This window comes from Gopherus evgoodei, chromosome 2, assembly GCF_007399415.2.
Source record: "Gopherus evgoodei ecotype Sinaloan lineage chromosome 2, rGopEvg1_v1.p, whole genome shotgun sequence".
In the NCBI taxonomy this organism is placed as follows: Eukaryota; Metazoa; Chordata; order Testudines; family Testudinidae; genus Gopherus; species Gopherus evgoodei.
The window spans coordinates 17,294,824-17,310,310 of NC_044323.1; the positions used below are offsets into that span (position 1 = coordinate 17,294,824).

General features: G+C 49.9%; 1 protein-coding gene across 1 annotated transcript in view; it reads right to left on the reverse strand.

Annotated features, from left to right (window-relative positions):
* The window catches only part of PAXIP1 (PAX interacting protein 1), a 110,734-nt gene that overhangs the window by 44,737 nt on the left and 50,510 nt on the right, over window positions 1-15,487 (reverse strand). The window contains exon 10 of the mRNA XM_030550082.1: window positions 2,438-2,575. Within this exon, the coding sequence (XP_030405942.1) occupies window positions 2,438-2,575 (138 nt within the window). The remainder of the gene's footprint in view (window positions 1-2,437; window positions 2,576-15,487) is intronic.

Consider the following 15,487-nt stretch of genomic DNA (forward strand, 5'->3'; position numbering starts at 1 on the left):
TTCAGTTCCTTCTTTGGAATTATATATTTTTCTGGGAAATAGATTTTGTATTGGTCGCTTTTGAAAGAAAGCCACATGGTCATAATTGTCATAATGAAGCCCTGGAACAGTAAATTGCCAAGATGTGTGCAAGCCTTGTTTTGTAACTGTGTCTTATTGCAATCCTTGGTATTTCTCTCCCAAGTCCTCATTTGTCTACCTATGAGCCTCATATGTTGCATCATGTCTGAATTTGGAGCAAGGTCCATGTCCATGTCTTTATTAGCTGCCTGGCAAACATCTGATAAGGGGAGGGGACAGAGGAGTAATTTTAAGAATCCACAAAACATATCAAATTTACAAGCACAAAAAAGAATTAAAGATTGAGAATGTAAATTAGTTAATGTCAAGCAGAAATTAAGAAACCATAAAGCAAAGAAATAAAACCTCTCTAACCACCCCCAACTCAACATGTGTACAGTTTGAGTGTGTGGAAGATCCAAGTTACAAAATGAGGAAACTATCAGGCCTCTTGAAATCAGGCCATTAATTCTGAGAGCTGGCAACTAAACAATCTAAGGTTATGTCTACATTGTCTTTTAAAACCCCTGGTACCGAGTCGCAGAGCCCACATTTACAGACTTGCACTTCCGCTATGATGCTAAAAACAGCAATGTAGACATTGCAGCTCAGGCTATGAAGCCCACCCTGGGCCCGAACATCTACACAGCTGCATTTAGTCATGTAGCACAAGACCAACTCCGTCAACCTGAGCTCTGAGACTTTCTGCCATAGGTTTTAAAATGCAGTGCCAACATACCAATAATGAGAAAAGACAGCTATCCAAGACTACCAAAGAATGCGACTGCTGAACTAAGAAAGGATTGCCAGGATTCCTAGGAAACATACCTCATTTCAACTGCGGTGTTTGTTTGGGCTACAGCAAACCTGAATTTCTGTACCTGTATAATTCTTAAAATTGCTATTTATGCATATTATAATACATGGGCCCAATTCTCAGATACCTACAGCCCTTTTCTGCAGCTCTAGCATTAAAAAGGAGTCTCAGAGGACTGGAAACAGACTCCTGAGAATGCCCACGCATAGGGCACCTCTTCAGCAGGTGCTCTACATCAGCATTTCTCCCACCCCCACATGCCGAGGCTGTGGCACTAAACTGTTCTCTCCTTCCTAGAGCCCTAAAGCTAGACTAATTTACACCAGGAGCACAGCAGGACTCTAGCTGCATCAGAATATGGAGATCACAAAAGGTAACTTCAAGCTAATTTTGCTCCCCAATATACTCCCGGCTCAAGTGCAGGACCACAGTAACTGAGACCTGGAACCAAAGAGATCAGTTTCTATATTGCAATGAACTGCACAGTGCTGACTGACTGCTTGATGTATTGCTGTCTGACCTCTAAGAAGTCCTCATGAAGTTTTCTTCATTGAGAAGGCACTCAAGATTAAAGTTATATTTTAACATCCAAATTAAAAGCTTGCTTTTTGCCTTTAAAAAGCCTGCTTTAGGCATCAATGCAAACACTAAATTCTGTTCATTGAAAAAATTTCCAGCTTTCATTGTCCAGTTAGGAGAAAGGTATATAGGATGGTGCTATTTCCTATTCTATATGTCCCTCCTTATTTGAATTCAAAATCTTCTCATAAAAGTTACAGGAACTGAAACTACTGGTTCGGCCCCAATCATGTAAACATTACTCACTGACTTCATACACAAATGTTTGCAGGATCAGGCCCTGTATGGGGAAAGTTCAATATTTTGTAGCGGGTTTTGCCATTAGTGTTAATGAAAGTGGTGCAACTAAGATGCCATCCACTGCACTCAAAAAAAATATGATTTCTCAACCTGAAGTATCAAAATTCAATCTCTTGAGTTTGTGAATGGTTAGTTACCAGTCTAGGAACAGGTTTCATTATTTTTTTTTGTCCTGCAAATTGGGATTTCTCAATACTGAGCATTAAAAACCAAAACATACAAACTGCCACAATTGCAAGAACATCAGCATCTATGAAGTTAGAGAAAAATGATCACAGTCTAGTGGTTAAAAAACAGGGGACCTCGATTCTAATCTTGATTCTTGCTGTCCAATCTTGGACAATTTGCTTAATCTTCGTGCCTTAATTTCTTCATGTGTAAGAGGAAGAACTATTAAAGGGTATTGTAAGGCTTAAAACTCATTAATGTATAAAACACTGAGATCAATGGATGGTACACACCATACAAGTGGAAAGTTCTAACTACCACTTGTAAGAACAAGAGAAAATCCTTTATTTACATGTATTTGAAGCCAATCCCACCACTGGGAAAAGTCAGTTAGGTATTTTCTGGATATGCACTAGATACTGACATGCAGTCTCAATACAACAAATATTCAATACTCGGTGCAATTAAGCTTTTAAAGAAAATGCTAGTTGTTTTAACATTGGGTTTGCTTACATGCTGAGAGCATGGTTTTCCTCCTGGTGGGAATGCCACTGGAAAATGAAGGGCTCGATGTGGTGGTATCATTTTCTTCTTCTTCAAGATGGAGTTCAGCCAGTGTGCTGTGATGCACCTCTTCCTTTCTCTCACAGCCTACCAACACATGTATCTATAGTTAGAAGTTGTTACTCTAGCTTTAACTTATATTAAAAAGAGCATGCTAGGACACCTACACTTAACCCATTAAAAAGACATTTTGCTCTTCTGAACTCTCACAGGATATAATTCTTTCCCCCAGCCCTTTAGGTGCCCCTTTCACACTACATCTCCTTCAGACATACTATGAACACTAGACCTGAGTGTTCCGGAAGATACATTTTATTTCTCTTTTAATATTAAACATGTATTATTATGGAGGAGCTGGTCAAAGGAAACTGTTACTTATTGTAACAACAGTTCTTTGAGATGTGATGCAGATGTGTATTCTACTTAGATATGTACACACCCAGAGCACCAGAGCCAGACACTTTTGCCTAGCAGTACTAACTGGAGGGGGCAGTGCTTGCACCTCATGGGTGTAATCCCTCACCTGGCTCCACTAGGCAGCACCTCTGCGACACTCCTCAGTTCCTTCGCACCAAAAATCATGAGCATAGACTCCGATGCAGAGGGGATGGAGGGTGTGTTGTGAAATACGTATCTGCATCACATCTCGAAGAACCACAGTTACGATAAGTAACTGTTTCTTCTTTGAGTAGATTCAAATGTGTATTCCACTTTGTTGACTCACAAGCAGTATCTGCAGTAGGTGCAGCCTGGTGGCTATTTAAACAAGGACTGCAAGACTGCTCTAACAAAGTTTGCATTTGCTCTGGATGCCGCAGTAATGGCATAATGGTTGGTAAATGTTTGCACAGAAGACCAAGTGGCAAACCTGCAAACATCCAATATTGAAACGTCACTTAAAAACACCACTGACATAGCCTGTGCCCTTGTAGAGTGAGCTTGCACCCTTTGAGAGGGCATAGCTTGTGCTATTTCATATGCAGTCTTCATGCAGGAAGTTATCCACCTGGCCATTGCCTGCGAAGAGAGACTGCTTGTCCCTTCATCCAGTCTGCATATGACATGAACTGAAAAGGTGAAGTATGAAAGGGTTTAGTCCTCTCCAGGTAAAAGGAGAGACAGTACCTAACATCCATCAAATGAAGAGGCTGGTCCTCCAAGACTGAATGCAGCTTGGGACAAAAGACATGTAGATACACTGGTTCAAGTGAAACTGAGACACCACTTTTAGTGTGGGCACAAGGTCACTTTGTCTTTAAAGAACTACATGTAAAGAAGCTCTGCCATCAAAGCTTGCAACTCTCACACTCTCCTCATGGATGTTATAGCCACCAGGAATGCAGTCTTTTGACACGAAGAGGAAAAGAAGTTGCCAAAGGCTCAAATGAAGGTCCCATCAGAGCTGCTAAGACCATATTCTGGTCCCATAAAGAAACTGGTTCTCTCACTGGCAAATGGAGATGAAGGACTCCTTTCAAGAACCATGGCATTCAAAAACACCAACCTCCCCTGGATTGGCAGATGAAATGCTGAAATCACCTTCAACAAACTGAGTGCAAGAGCTGAAGATGCAACAAGTACTCCAAGGCATCCTGAATTCCACTCAACATCAGCTGAACCTGGAGAGCCAATGACCACACCAAAAAAGTTCTCATTTGGTCAAATAGGCCAATCTGATGGAGGGTTTCCTGCTATTAAGTTAGATCTGTCGAACAGCCTACAAAATGTGTTCCTTCTCTTCCTCCTCATCATCTAACCATTGATCAGCTATGCAGTGAGGAGTAGAGAGCTGAGCATGGGACACAAGGTCTGACCTTGATGCTGGGTCAGAATGAAGAGGGAGAGATATGGGAGGCCAAACTGATAACACCAGACGGTTAGAGAACATACATTGCCTCAGCCATGCTAGAGCTGCGAGGGCGATCTTGGCATGGTCCAACTTGAGTTTGAGGATTACCTGCAGGATGAATAGTATCAGAGGGAAAGCATACAGGAATTCCTAATCTCACCCCAGGTGAAAGGCACTGGTCAGCAAGCCAGGACTGAGGCCCCCTGGAGAACAGACAGTATTTCTAGTTGTCTCTCATAGTGAACAGATCGATCATAGAGATATCCCAAAATGCAAAGATAGAACACAGGACTCTGGGCTTCAGAAACCACTCATGCCTCAGGGAGAAACTCCTGCTGAGGTGAATCTGGGATTCAGGTAATCAATCGACCACCAGAGTAATGTTCTCTCTGATGCAAACCACCAGCCTGATTGCTTTCTGACACAGCACTGTCAAGCAAGCTCCTCATCTGTTCACATAATACATTGCGGTGGTGTTGTTTGTAACAATGTGAACCACTGAGCTCCTGATATGATCTCGAAAGACATGGCATGCATTGTAAATAACCCAAAACTCCAGAATGTTGACAGAAAACCTAACCTAACTGTTCTGACCAGCAATGCAACCCTGCGTTTTGCCTCTGGAAGACGCAGAGCCAGATTCCAGGAGAGGCGGGCCCATCCCGGGAGCCTAGCCAAGCATGGAGAGTGGAGAGCACTGGGTAGGGAGGGTCAGGCTGGTCAGTCATTACCCCCGTGTGAGAGAGGTGAACAGAAGTGTGTGTATATGTCACCCCCACCCTGTTTGTGTTGGGTTGGGTAGGGGTGTGTGTGCGCATGTATGTGTAACCCCTCCCTGTGTGAACCCTAAAGCCTAAAAGAAAAGAAGACAAATAAAAAGAATCCAGCTACGCAGTATTTCCTTTTAATAGAGGCTCGGTCAACCTGATGTTAATCTGAATGTTTGTACTGCATCGTTCTGATTGCCATTGAACTCGCTTGAATACAAGTAATTTTATCAGGTATTTCATATTCAACATAGGGAAATATGGTCACCCTATCCAAAGCAGCAAACCAGTCATTCTGATTTAAACACAGGAGAATAGCTGATAGAGTGACCATCCGAAATCCCACATATTTGATATATCTGTTGAGGTTGCAGAGACTGAGAATCAGTCTCACCCCTCCTTTGAATGTGGGAACCAGAATGTTACGGGAATAAAACCCTTGGCCCTGGTGCTGCAGAGGGACTGCCTCTACAACTCCCACTGTGACCAAAGAGTGAATCTTCTCGAGGAGCAGTGTCTCACGAGAGGGGTCCCTGAAGAGGGATGGGATAGAAGGGCAGAGAGAAGGGATGGAAAAGGACTGGATGCCATAACCTGATCTGATGGTGCTGAGGAACCAGATGTCGGTGGTAATCAAGCCCCAAACAAACAAAAGGAGTCAATTTGTCTCCAAATTGGGGAGACGGGGACATAAAGGTCACAAGTGGATTGCTACCCTGGACAAGCAAGTCAAAACACGTGCTTGGTAGACACGGAGTTAGGACAAGTCAATTGATTGAAACCAGTATCAGAAGACCTCTGCCTCTGGTATCTATGACTATTTTCGCCAGGGGAGGGAAAGACAACCCTAAGGAGCACCACAAACAACACTGTTGATGCTGCTGCTGACTGTAAAAATGGCATCACTGAACTGCTGGAGTACAGATCCCCAGAGCGCATAGGGTAGCCCTGGAGTCTTTAAACGAGTGCGAGGTTTCATCAGTCTTATCCGAAAAAAAGCACTCGACCATGAAACACAGGTCCTCAGTAGTCTGCTGTACATCAATAGCAATGCCCAAATTTTGCAGCCAAGATGCCCTTCTCATGGTTACCACTGAGGCCATAACTCTGACTGATCTCTCTGCCACGTCCAAAGCCACCTGCAAGGATGTCTTGGCCACCAAAGAGCCCTCAGCTATCAATGCTCGAAAATCCTCCCTGGAGGCTTCCTGGTCTACAAATTTAGACATAGCAGTCTAATTAATAAAATCACACTTGGACAGCAATGCTCACTGGTTCACAATACACATTTGCAGGGAAGAAGAGGTATAGATTTTTCTATCCATTAAGTCCACTCTCTTGGACTCCTTGTCCTTGGGAACAGTTTTATCATCTGTGCTGCTGGGTCCTATCATTCGCTTCAGTCACAACCAGGGAATTAGGGACCGGACAGGAACGGAAGCCCTCAAAACCCTGCATAGGTACAAATAACACTTCTCTGAACACTTCACTGCAGGTGGCAGTGAAGCAGAGTACTCCAAAGAACCTTTGAATGCTCCAGGACTGCATTGTTAATAGGGAGGGCTACCCTCCACAGGGCAGATGGCTGCAGAATATCCAGCAGTTTGTGACTATTCTCCGCCTGGATGCCCACGGTAGCAGTCACATGATGCAAAAGGTTCTGGTAGGCCTTGAAGGAGGGAGAAGAGGAACCTGGTAATGCTTAATTGTCAGGGGATGACGATGAAATGGTCAGCTGCACTAGGGATGAGTCCCATCCCCAAACTGTCAGACAACTCTGGAGGCCCCAGGAAGAACAGCTCAACTGACGCCAGAACCTGTGGTAGAACCGACATGCCTGGTGATCTTGCTCTGGAATGGGATGAGGAGTGCAACCTCTGAGACCAAGGAGCGTCCCATGGATTCCACGGAGGTCACTGGGGATACATTTAGGGAAATGATGGCCGGTAGGCTCTGGGCCAGGGCCTGTCTCAGTATGATGCTGCACCGAAAGCTGTCTATGGCGCAGATCAAGTGATGGAGAGCAGAACTCCAATCTGGATCCCAAGGAGACCTGGGTCTCTGAGGACAGTGGTGGAGCTAGTCTCAATGGTGCAAGGAGCCAGTCTGACTCATTTGCTACCCTGTAGGAAAGAGGTTCTGTTGCCAACAATGGAACTGGCACAGCCAATGCCAAATGCATCACAGTTGCATGTGGTGTCAGGAGCTGAGACAAGGTGGAAGACAGGATCTGCTGCCAAGAGAATGGTAGTGCTGAGGAGTACGCAGGTGCCAAGGAGGTCCTCGGTGATGGGCCTGGCAATGGCCTCAAATCTGAGTCTGTGGCAGGGGGGGACCACGCTGCATTGCTGATGGACCCTGAGATTCTGCAACACACCCAAATGGTGCCAGTGAGGCCACAGATGCTGTAACCCCAGTAAAGTCCTGAACAAATAGAGAGTCCAGAAAAGACGGTTACTCACCTTTGTAACTGTTGTTCTTCGAGATGTGTTGCTCATATCCATTCCAGTTAGGTGTGCGCACCGCGTGTGCACGTTCGTCGGAAACTTTTTACCCTAGCAACTCCAGTGGGCCGGCAGGTCGTCCCCTAGAGTGGCGCCGCCATGGCGCCTGATATATACCCCTGCCGGCCCACCCGCTCCTCAGTTCCTTCTTGCCGGCTACTCTGACAGTGGGGAAGGAGGGCGGGTGTGGAATGGATATGAGCAACACATCTCGAAGAACAACAGTTACAAAGGTGAGTAACCGTCTTTTCTTCTTCGAGTGATTGCTCATATCCATTCCAGTTAGGTGAATCCCAAGCCATACCTAGGTGGTGGGGTCGGAGTGAGAAGTCGCGGCATGGAGCACTGCAGATCCAAAGGCCGCGTCCTCTCTGGACTGCTGGACCAGGGCGTAGTGGGAAGCAAAGGTGTGGACCGATGACCAGGTCGCTGCCCGACAGATCTCCTGGATGGGCACACGGGCGAGAAAAGCCAGCGACGACGCCTGCGCCCTGGTAGAGTGCGCAGTCACACGGCCCGTAGGAACGTGAGCCAAGTCATAGCAAGTCCTGATACAGGACGTTACCCATGAGGATAACCTCTGCGAGGAAATGGGAAGCCCCTTAATGCGGTCCGCTACTGCCACGAAAAGCTGGGGGGATTTGCGGAACGGTTTGGTCCTCTCCACATAAAACGCGAGAGCCCGACAGACATCAAGCGAGTGGAGTTGTTGCTCCCTGCGTGAGGAATGAGGCTTCCGGAAAAAAACTGGGAGGAAGATCTCCTGGTTGACATGGAAGGCTGAGACCACCTTGGGGAGAAAAGCAGGGTGCGATCTCAGCTGTACCTTATCTTTATGGAAGACCGTACACGGGGGATCTACCATGAGAACTCGGAGTTCCGACACCCGTCTAGCTGAGGTAATGGCTACTAGAAAGGCAGTCCTTCCAAGAAAGATAGAGCAGGGAGCAAGTCGCTAACGGCTCAAAGAGGGGCCCTATGAGCCGAGTCAGAACCAGGTTAAGATCCCAGGTAGGGGCAGGGGGTCGAACGTTGGGGTATAGACGTTCCAGCCCCTTAAGGAATCGAGTCACCGTCGGGTGAGAGAAAACGGAGCGGCCATCCCCACCCGGGTGAAAGGTGGAGATAGCCACCAGGTGAACCCGAAGGGACGATATCGCCAGGCTCTGTTGCTTGAGGGACCAAATATAGTCCAAAATATTGGCGACCAAAACTTCCATAGGGAGGAAACCCCTCTCCGTGCACCAACAGGAGAAACGCTTCCACTTGGGCAAGTACGTCGCTCTGGTGGAAGGCTTCCTGCTGCCCAAGAGTACCTCATGTACCGGGGTAGAGCAGCGTAACTCGGATCTGGTCAGCCACGTAGGAGCCACGCTGCTAGGTGCAGCGACTGGAGGTCCGGGTGACAGAGAGTACCATGGCCCTGGGTGATCAGGTCTGGGTGAAGGGGCAGGGGAACTGGGTTGGCTATGGCCAGGTCCAGCAACATGGGGTACCAATGTTGCCTGGGCCACGCTGGGGCTACCATAATCACGCGGGCCCTGTCCCTGCGCACCTTCAGAAGGACCTTGTGGACCAGTGGGAACGGGGGGAACGTGTAGAACAAGTGGGTCGTCCACGGAATAAGGAAGGCGTCCGCTATAGACCCGGGTTCCCGGCCCTGAAAGGAGCAGAACGCCTGGCATTTCCTGTTCCCCCTGGACACGAAGAGATCCACACGGTGACAACCCCACCTCTGGAAGATCGAGAGGGCGACGTCCGGGCGCAGGGACCACTCGTGCGAGAGGAAGGATCTGCTCAGGTGGTCCGCCAGCGTGTTCCGTACTCCGGGGAGGAAGGAAGCCGTGAGGTGAATGGAGTGAGCTATACAAAAGTCCCAGAGTCGCATCGCCTCGTGACACAGGGGAGAGGATCTGGTGCCGCCCTGCTTGTTGATATAGTACATGGTCGTCGTGTTGTCGGTGAATACCGCGACACAACGACCTCGAAGCTGGTGACAGAACGTTTGACAAGCAAGGCGGACTGCTCTCAACTCCCTCATGTTGATGTGTAGATCCACCTCCTGCGGGGACCACAGGCCCTGTGTCCTCAGGGTTCCCAGGTGGGCCCCCCAGCCGAGATCTGAGGCATCCGTTGTTAGGGACACCGAGGGCTGGGGTGGGTGAAATGGGAGCCCCGCACACACGACGGACTGGTCTAGCCACCAGCCGAGGGAATCCAACACCCCCTGGGGGATTGTGACAAGTGTGTCTAGCGACTGTCTGGCCGGCCGGTATTGTGCGATGAGCCAAGATTGGAGGGGCCTCATGCGGAGCCGTGCATACCCTGTCACAAACGTGCAGGCCGCCATGTGGCCTAACAGGGTTAGGCATGTCCTTATAGAGGTCAGGGGGGCCGCCAGCAAGCGCTGAACGATGATCGACAGCGACTGGAACCTGGGCAACGGTAGAAGGGCCCTGGCCAAGGTGGAGTCCAGGATGGCCCCAATGAACTCTACCCTCTGCGAGGGGAGCAGAGTGGACTTGTCCACATTGATCATGAGGCCCAAGGTAGTAAACAGGCCAGTGATCCTGCGGACGTGGCTGCGGACCTGCAGCTCTGACGTGCCCCGAATCAGCCAATCGTCGAGGTAAGGGAACACGTGAATGCGACTGCGTCGAAGATGTGCCACAACGACAGCCATGCATTTGGTGAATATCCTTGGGGCTGTAGAGAGGCCAAACAGGAGAACCGCGAATTGGTAGTGATGGCGGTTGACCACGAACCGAAGGAAACGTCTGTGGTGTGGCCATATGGCGATATGAAAATAAGCGTCCTGCATGTCGAGGGCGGCATACCAGTCTCCAGGATCCAGAGATGGGATAATGGTCCCTAGGGATACCATGCGGAACTTCAACTTCACCAGATATTTGTTGAGTTCCCGCAGGTCGAGGATGGGTCTGAGGCCTCCCTTGGCCTTGGGGATCAGAAAGTAGCGGGAATAAAACCCCTTGCCCTTCTCGTTCTCCGGAACCGCCTCTATGGCTCCTTTGTCGAGGAGCGTCTGCACCTCCTGGCGGAGGAATTGCTCGTGAGAGGGGTCCCTGAAGAGGGACGAGGGTGGGGGGCGGGAGGGAGGAAAAGACATAAACTGCAGACAGTATCCTGTCTGCACTGTGCGTAAGACCCAGCGGTCGGATGTTATTTGGGTCCACGCCTGGAGGAAAAATGAAAGGCGGTTGGAAAACAGGGGGGAAGGATCCGTGGGGGAAACTGGTACTACGCCCTCGGGCGCACCTTCAAAACGAAGGTTTGGGTCCAGGTGGGGCTTTAGAGGAGCTTTGGTTCTGCCCCCCTTGATTCCCCGACTGCCTGCGCCTGCCATTTCTGCCGCGGCGCCTATTGAGGTCCTGCCGCTGGCGGAACTGGGGGTACGGCCGGCGCTGCTGCTGTTGTTGCGGCCGGAAGGGTCTGTGTTGCGTCCTGGGCGTGTGCATCCCAAGGGAGCGCATAATGACCCGACTGTCCTTCAGACTTTTTAGTCTGGGGTCTGTCTTCTCCGAGAACAGGCCCTGGCCTTCGAAAGGGAGGTCCTGGATGGTGTATTGGAGCTCCGGTGGAAGGCCAGAAACCTGAAGCCAGGAGATGCGGCGCATCGTCACCCCCGAGGCGAGGGTACGAGCAGCCGAGTCCGCAGAGTCCAAGGAGGCCTGTAACGAGGTTCTTGCGACCTTCTTGCCCTCGTCAAGAATTGCCGCAAATTCTTGATGCGCCTCCTGTGGCAACAGCTCTTTAAACTTATCTGCTGCCACCCAAGAGTTAAAGGCGTAGCGGCTAAGAAGGGCTTGCTGCTTGGAAACCCTAAGCTGAAGGGCCCCCGCTGAATAGACCTTGCGGCCGAGGAGGTCCATACGCCTGGCCTCCTTGGATTTGGGAGCTGGGGCTTCTAGTCCATGACACTCCCTCTCGTTCACCGACTGCACCACGAGGGAGCACGGTGTCGGGTGAACATGGAGGTACTCATAGCCCTTGGAGGGGGCCATGTACTTCCTCTCGACGCCCCGTGCAGTAGGGGGGATGGAGGCCGGCGATTGCCAGATCGTATTGGCGTTGGCCTGGATCGTCCGAATAAAGGGCAGGGCGACCCTGGTGGGAGCATCAGAGGAGAGGATGCTGACGACGGGATCCTCGATCTCGGAGACCTCCTCAGCTTGCAGGCTTAAGTTCTGCGCTACGCGCCTGAGGAGGTCCTGATGTGCCCTGAGATCTAGTGGAGGAGGGCTATTGGAAGAGGTGCCTTCCACAGCCTCATCGGGAGAAGACGATGAGGAGACCCCTGGCAAGAGAGTGTCCAGCGGGGGGTCTGTCTGAGCCCTCGCCTCTGACTCCGGAGGAAGCTCAGGGTCTTGCTGTTTTGACCTGTCCTCCCCGTCCGGGGGAGGGGTGGGGCGAGACAGCGGCGCCTCCGGCGCCCTGTGCTCCGTCGTCGCAGGCCTAGGAAGAAGCTGTTGGGGGCCCTGGGCTTGGTGATACACCCAGGGTGTCCAGAACCCCCACTGCTGCGGTCCCTGGTCCTGTTGCGGAGGGTCTTGAAAAAGGGCCGCCTGCCTGTCTGTGCCCAGCGCATACACACTGTCCGCCTGCGACGACACCGACGGCTGTCTGGAAGGCCATGGAGGGGCCGAACGCAGCTGGTAAGAATCTCCGCGTCCTGGCGCCGAAGATGTTCTCGGTGCCGGGGATCGGTACCGGGAGTCATACCGGTGCCGGGACCAGGGTCTGTCTTGGACTCGGTGCCGGGATCGGGACCGGTACCGGCCGCTGACTCGGTGCCGGGAGATCGACCGGGACCGGGACCTGCCACCAGCTCGGTGCCGGGAGGTCGACCAGGGAGCCGATCGATGGCGGGAACGGCTCCTAGAGTCCCGGTGCCGGTATCGGTGACTGGAACCAGACCGGGACTGCCTGGAGGCCGACCGGTACCGTGAGTGCGACCGGTACCGCCGAGGGGTACGGTGCCGGGACTACGAGCGGCGGCGGGATCTGGAGCGACCACGGTGCCGGGACCTCGACAGCAAGCGTCAGTCCCGAGACGGCGCTCTCATCGTCGGTTTGCCTCTGGACACAACCCGCACCGGAGGTACCGGGGGTGGAGGCTGAGTTGGCTCAGTCAGGACAATTAGGTCCCGTGCCGAGGCGAAGGTCTCTGGTGTCGATGGGACCAATAGCTCAACCCCAGATCTTATGGGGGAGCTCGGCGGGACCGGACTCGACGGACCCTCCGGGCCCGGAGTCGACGGGGTCCCTGTCGGTAGCACCGCGGTAGATGCAGGTGCCGGGCGCTCCACTCGAGTCTGCCTGGATGGAGTTGCAGACTTCGAGGGATTTGCTTCGGGACCCAGTGCCGGGGAAGGTTGGTGCCAGGGAGTCTTCCCGGTGCCGGCGCGGTCCGGTGCCGGTGTAGAGGCGACGGTCTGTGAAGCTGCCGGGTCGAGTGCCGCTTCCATAAGGAGAGTCCTCAGCCTCTGGTCTCTCTCCTTCTTTGTTCTAGGCTTAAAAGCCTTACAAATGCGGCACGTGTCCGAGATGTGCGATTCCCCCAGGCACTTTAGGCATGCGTCGTGGGGATCGCTGGTCGGCATCGGCTTCTTACAGGCTGCGCATTGCTTGAAGCCCGGCGAACCAGGCATGGGCCCGGTGCCGGGAAGGGCTATGGCCCAAACCGGCTAACAAATATTTACAAGTATTATTTATAACTATTTACTATATTACTACTTAACTAACTACACTTAACTAGTGACTACAACTATAAACAGTACAATAAGGAGAGCTAGGGACGTGGAGGACAGCTATGCCGCGCTCCACAGTTCCAACGACCGACACGGCAGTAAGAAGGAACTGAGGAGCGGGTGGGCCGGCAGGGGTATATATCAGGTGCCATGGCGGCGCCACTCTAGGGGGCGACCTGCTGGCCCACTGGAGTTGCTAGGGTAAAAAGTTTCCGACGAACGTGCACGCGCGGCACGCACACCTAACTGGAATGGATATGAGCAATCACTCGAAGAAGAACTGATAGAGTGGGGAGTCTGAAACCGATGGGATGCTGCCCACTATGCCATCGGTGCGGAAACAGCTGGTGCCGGCACTGATGTCATTGATATTGAACTCAACGGACACCCCAGGGCCAGAACCAGAGGCAACTCTTGCAAGTCTCTACGCAGAACTAGTGAGCAGTTTGAAGGAACTACTCCATCTCATATGCCGGAAGTGGCACGGTGCCAGTCCATACTCTTCTTAGACAAAGAGGAAGAATCTCTAAATTTGGAGCAGTCCCGACTGGTCTTATGAGACCTTTTCCTCAGCGAACTCGAGCAGAGCAGACAGCTTCTTCATCTCTTGGGAGAGATGCCAGCCCTAAAGCAGGGAGCGGCATTACTCGCCAAGCCAAAGGGTGACCGCTGATCCCACATGGCCTTCAGTGCTGAAACAGGCCTCAAGGCCTGCTCGAGGAGGTGATGTTTAAAGGGGAAGGTCTCTAGCCACCTGAGTCCTTTCAGTGAACAATTTACAAACTGAACACCGCTCCTTGGCATGACCCTCACCCAAACAGAAAAAGCACCGTGTGTGGGGATCACTGATGGGGATTACCCCTCCCCCGAAACAATGAGCAGTGTCTGAACCGTGGTGAGGGCATCATCTAAGGCAACTAACTATAGTAACTTACTAACACTAAGTAGGGTACTAACTTTACAATCATATACAGAGAAAGCTCTCAGTAGCTGAGGGGATTGTGATGTGAAACCAACACAACCCCTAGGTGATGAACTGAGAGGTCAGTGCCACCCCTCTATGGGTACTGCTAAGCAAAGTTTTCTGGCTGCGGTGAGCTGGCTGCATGAACACCTAAATGGAATATGTGGCTGCATCTACTCGAAGAACTCTGTAGTTAAGGTGTGTGTTCCATTCTTCACTTAAAGAGACAATCTATGAAAAACAGAGCATATCCTCGCCAAACTTACAGCACTTACTATTTGAGTAGAGAATGAATTTTCTGAGACAGTACAGATAAATCTATTAGTAGCTTATAAGTTAAAATATTAATTAAAAACCAGGTCCCCTGAAAATTTACCATTTGTATCAGTCTTTTCCTTGTCCCATGTGATTTTAATAACGGAACACAGACTCTTCAAACTTTCCACACAAGAAAAATTAATTGAAATCTTATTCATGGATTCTGTTCCTAGACAAAAAACTATGGTAAGACGCAGTTACGGCTGAGAGTAATCTAAGGATAACAAATATTACAAGTTATAATTATCCCAAAACTGAAAATTATAAACCCAGGAAATTCAGAGTGGAGGTTACACTTAAAGGAAGTCAAAAACATTTTAAGATAAGAAATGCATAACTGAAGTGCTCAACCATCTCCTGTATGGGCACCACACAATAATCATATGTAATCATTTTACTGTTTGCAGTCTTAGATTAAACTAATTTTAAAGGCATGTTACACATTATTCATACTTTGCTTCCACTCAGGGTGCCAGAACTAGCTGTTTAAAAATTATTTATGAATTTTGATTCCCCCCCACCACCACATTATTTAATAAAATAATAGTAGGACCATTTCTTATAATTTCTATTAAAAACTGGATTGAGAGAAACAGTGCCAGTCTACAGTTTGATTTTCTCTTGTAGCCCCTGAAGCAAGTATTAGGATTGTGTGCATTTATTTTTGATTAAAAATAGAATGTAAAATGTATGTGCTTCAATGCTAGTTAGGTGCAGCCCAAGTCTCCTGGCAAATACCCAATGAAGCCTACAAAGGTTTTACTGGTGTAAAATTAGTTGCAATTTATATAATTTAAACATGTATGTATATTTCAGGATAAATTGGTCT